Source organism: Lolium rigidum, chromosome 7, assembly GCF_022539505.1.
Source record: "Lolium rigidum isolate FL_2022 chromosome 7, APGP_CSIRO_Lrig_0.1, whole genome shotgun sequence".
In the NCBI taxonomy this organism is placed as follows: Eukaryota; Viridiplantae; Streptophyta; class Magnoliopsida; order Poales; family Poaceae; genus Lolium; species Lolium rigidum.
Genome location: NC_061514.1, coordinates 276,859,735 through 276,864,352, shown reverse-complemented (window position 1 = coordinate 276,864,352; position 4,618 = coordinate 276,859,735). Strand labels below are relative to the sequence as shown.

Below are 4,618 nucleotides of genomic sequence, written 5' to 3'. Positions count from 1 at the left end.
CTTCTTCATGAGAGGGTCAATGATGGTGGGAAATGGGCAAAATACTAGATTCTGGGAGGACACGTGGGGATAGACCCCTTTGTGAGCAATACCAATATCTTTATCGTATTGTTAACCATGTCGGTGTTTCGGTGGCTAACGTTATGGGTGTGACCCCCCTGAACATAGTTTTTAGGCGGGCACTCTCGGAAGATTGTAGGATAGATGGGTTCACCTTGTTACTCGCATTATGGGTGTTCAGCTGTCTGAGAATAATGACACTTTTCGATGGCATCTTACTGAATCGATCCAGTCGCAATCGTTCGCTTCACTCCCGCTACGACTGAGGGGAATGTTAAGAATAAATGTACGGCTCAGATTAGGAGATAGAATTAGGTCAATGATCTTCTTGTACTCTAAGTCTCTCGCCCCCTTGTACCTCTATATATACCCCACGAGGGTCTAAGCAATAAAACACACAATTCTAGGGTTACAATATTTTCAATAGTGGGTAGCAGTGGAAGGTTTATGTCCCTGGCGTTCTGCCCTTGCCAAGTGTCCATGTTGCCATAAACATTAGACCATAAACAATTTGAAATTAAGTGTCATTGGGATGGCGCTAGTCTTAACCATAATCTGTGCAAGAAATTGAATAAGCATGTCAGAAGCTGCATTACTATCTTCTGTGTTGTCCACCTTATGAAGAATTGGCGTGTTTCCAGGGGTGAACGGCGTTTCCTGCGGCTAAGGAACTCTGGTCATCCTATGCACCGCGGAAGTTTCAATTCTTCGGCTGGCTCGCGATCCAGGGAAGGTGTTGGACCGCTGACCGCCTCCACCGCCGTGGCCTACCAAACCAGCGGGTTTGCCCTCTCTGCCAGGCTGACGACGAGGATATCGACCACCTCCTGCTTCGCTGCCCCTTTGCACAGGCGGTTTGGTTCAACTTGCTGCGTGCGACCGGTTTTCCTCGCCTGATGCCGGGACGGGAAGATCGGCTGCGCTTCTGGTGGCCTGATGCGACCAACAGGGTCACGGCCAAACGCGATTTCAATTCGCTCTGCTTGTTGATCATCCGATCCATCTGGCTGGAGAGGAACGCGCGCATTTTCGAGGGCAGGGCATGCCTTGCTTCTGTCGTGAGCGATCGCATCCAGAGTGAATGGCGCGAGTGGACAGACTGTAGAGGTAGAGGTAGCTCCCTGGGAGAGTAATTTCTAGGTGTGTGTTCCGTGTGGTGGAGGGGGGGGGGGGAACCCCAATACCGCCCTGTTTGTACTACTCCGTGCTTTGCACTGAACTTCTTCCCCTACCTTAATACAATGATTCGCAGATCTCCTGCGAATTCTCGAAAAAAAAAGAAGTGGCCGCATTACATAAAACATATATTTTGTCTGTGACTATATTTGCAGAAACGGTGGACACGCTAATCTCAATTGATATGCGTGGGGGAGAGTTTACTGGTCACAAACCTGAATATTATAAAATCATTTTCTTGCTCTAGTTTATCTTTTGACCTGCCAGAGAAGGTATTGTAATATAATTGTTTACCCTACTTTTGAAGCCACTGACATGTTTTCACTATGCAATTTACGCTTGTTTTTACTCTGGAGTTGATATTGTGTGTTGTATTAAAAAGTGTTGACGTGTCCCAATTGGCCCTTTTTTAACTATTTGAAATATTCTTATATTGCGATGTGACACTATGTAGAGTTTCCTCAAATCAAGTGTGTCACCGGTTTTACCCATGCTACTAAAGAACATGATTGTGCTCTGATGTACTCATTGGCTATCAAATTTTACGATTTGAATTTTACATTTCGTTCTTGAAATATTTATGCATCTGAGTATGTGTGTAACCTTTGGTGCTCCCAAGGTAGATATCTAAAAAAATAGTTGTGTCTTGAACTGGCAAGATCGCAAGATGCACCGTTTAGTAGTTGGGTTGATCATGGTATCTCCTTCTCAGTTGCTGAGAAAGGAGTGGAAGTAAATAAAAGCTTTTTTTTTTTTGTTGTGATGGCCTTTCCAAGTGCACATCTGACAATGTATTGAAACCTTGTGTCCAAGTTATCTATGCATTGGAAGTACAACATGTGCAAGATTGGTTGAGCCCTATGATCATTATTTCTAAAGGTGAGGTTGGAGAGAGCTGGGATTCCGTTATATATATTCGTGATATGGTACATGTCATAGCGGTCTGAACAATACACATTTATCCCAACTTGATTTGAAAAATATGTGTTGTAACCTGTCTATCTTTTGTTTTAAGCAACCTTCAAAGAGTAAGTTCGGTTGTTGTACTTTATTTTGTGGTGTTTGTTCTAACTTTTAGGGAACATGAACTTTAGGATTGATTTCTCTACATTGTGATACTTGGTGCTTTGATACCATGGACTCGATCGTGGAGAATCGCGCGAAATCCTCTAGTTCAGACACACTGTTGACGGCAAACCCTGCTGCACCTTTGCCTGCCTAATCGTGTATGTGTTTATTTGTCGCGTGATGTACGGAAACCAGTTTGCAACAATGAGAATAATAATAGCCTACTTGTTGCAGTTTTACCAATCAGGCCAAAATTTCTCGCACCGGTTTTAAAACTTCATGTTTGCAAAACCCTCTTTGAGATTTGCATATTTCAACCATCTCAAGTTTGAGGTCAATCGTAAAGCATACATACAAATACTGTAATCAGCCATCACAAAAAAAATGGAGCAAGAACACCATATGTGTGACCCTTCCCAAAAGCTTACAAAAAAAAAATCTTTGAAGAGAAGGCCGATCCACACAGCTAGAGCAGAGCTGCTTCTTTGTTGTCATGATCCCCCGTCTTGAGCGCTCATCTTCTTCTCCAGCTCCGCTAGAGCACTCGTAAGAGCCCTCACATCCAGAGCTTTGAGCAAGGTACCATGAGAGTCAGACTGATGCATCATAGACAGAGATCAGTTTGCCAGTCGAGGACCCCCAGATTATAAGCAGACAAGTCAGAGAATCAGAAGATATGAGGATGGATGAACACACCTTTTCCAGCGTTGCAAGACGCTCCTCCAGGTCCAGATCCTGACGATCAGCCATGGTGGTTATCTGGTTGCGATCAAGGAGTAGCCGGAGGTGGGTTCTGACAAACTGTTCGCAGTGTGAGCCGAGGTTACAGGCGGGGAAGGCGGACTCGCAGCCGAGCAGGTAGAAGGGGCAGTTGGCGAGCTTCATGGGGCACGCGGTGACGCAGTGCCGGTCCATCTGGCGCCTGGCGACGGTGGCGCCGCAGCCCTGCTCGCAGGGGATGATCTTGAATGCGCACGCCGCGTCGTGCTCCTCGGCGCGGCAGGCGGAGACCTCGGCCATGCAGCCCTGGACCAGGTTCCGGCACCGCACGGGCCTGAAGCGGCATCGCGTGGCGACGTGGTCGGCCAGCTTCTCCGCCGTCTCCAGCTCGTCGCGGCACCGGAACTTACTTCCGGCACCACCGGTGGACACGGCGTCCAGGCTGCGGAGCAGGTCCCGGGCGACGGCCTCGCGCCGGTCGATCGGCCAGAAGCGGGTGGCCTCCATCTCCTGGACGAGGTCGTCGATCCTGTCGTCGCGGCCGTCGTCGCCGCCCAGGTACGGCAGCCAGCCGGAGATGGAGACGACGATGCTCCTCTTGCTGCTCGCGAAGTCGTCCAGGAACGTGGCCAGCGCCTCGGCCGGGTCGTCGTGATCGGGCGGAGGATCGTCGCCCGCCTCGGTCGGGAGCTCGGGCGGGCTGCTGCTCCTGTCCGCGATGTAGTGGACGAGCTCCGCTCGCAGCTGGACGGCGAGCGAGGAGGAGGGGTTCCTCAAGGTGCTGTCGACGCACGCGGCGGCGAGGCCGGGCAGCAGGAGCTGCGCCAGCTTGTGCACCACCTGGACGTCGCAGTTGGGGCAGGGCAAGAGGGGTGCCCCAAGCGTGTCCTCCTCATCGCCTCCTCTGCTTCTTGCTGGATCTGCTTCGACTACCGGGGCCTCCAATTCCATTGATTCTGATCTTTCAGTTTCTTGCTGCAAAATTCAATTGCATGCGGATGTCATATGAGAGTTGCAACCTACGACGGATGGATTTGGGATCGCAAAAAGAATACCCCTTTACCTGCGAGGGATGCAGCAGCTGCGGTGCAGAGAGCCGGCCTAGTTCAAGATCAGGGTGAAGCAAAATTCTGATTGGATTGGAGATTTCGTCGATACGGCTTATGGGGAAAAAAACGAAGTCAACTCACAGTAGTGGACGAGAGAGGGGAGGCACGAAAAGTAGAAAGAGGAATTTCAGGGAAGAAATCGATTATTTTCCTTTTTCTTTCTTCTGTTGGTAGGAAGGAGAGGAACGGTTTTCTACTCGGACAAGCTGGTCTTCGACCGTATCCGTCAAGTAGACCTTCACAATGGCATTCCCTGAGCAGGGGAGGACTAATAATTTGTAGGAGTATACAGAAAGGCCGATGATTCTCAGTTACCGGCGTGTTGATGCTGGGCACAACACAGCGTCTCCGGCCGGAGTCATCTGCCATTTGTCTTCAGCTCCCTCACCCGCTCCGTAGTGCTAGTGCACCAAACCACTCCACGCATTCTGCCGGGCACGACACCATCCATGCCGACAATATCATCCCAGGCTGCCACAACCTGT

The 4,618-nt window shown here is 49.7% G+C and overlaps 1 protein-coding gene across 1 annotated transcript; it reads right to left on the bottom strand.

Moving 5' to 3' along the window:
• Positions 1 to 2,571: 2,571 nt before the first annotated feature.
• LOC124677724 lies at positions 2,572 to 4,263 on the bottom strand. Its single transcript, XM_047213685.1, has 2 exons — positions 3,001 to 4,263; positions 2,572 to 2,900 (listed from the first exon to the last, which is right to left on the bottom strand). The coding sequence occupies exons 1-2, from the start codon at positions 3,973 to 3,975 to the stop codon at positions 2,796 to 2,798; spliced, it is 1,080 nt and encodes a 359-aa protein (XP_047069641.1). The 5' UTR covers positions 3,976 to 4,263; the 3' UTR covers positions 2,572 to 2,795.
• Positions 4,264 to 4,618: the final 355 nt, after the last annotated feature.

Coding starts and splice junctions, on each gene's coding strand:
- LOC124677724 (XM_047213685.1), bottom strand. CDS start 3,975: ATGGAATTGGAGGCCCCGGTAGTCGAAGCAGATCCAGCAAGAAGCAGA. Junction 2,901..3,000: donor GTCTTGCAACGCTGGAAAAG/GTGTGTTCATCC, acceptor ATGATGCATCAG/TCTGACTCTCATGGTACCTT.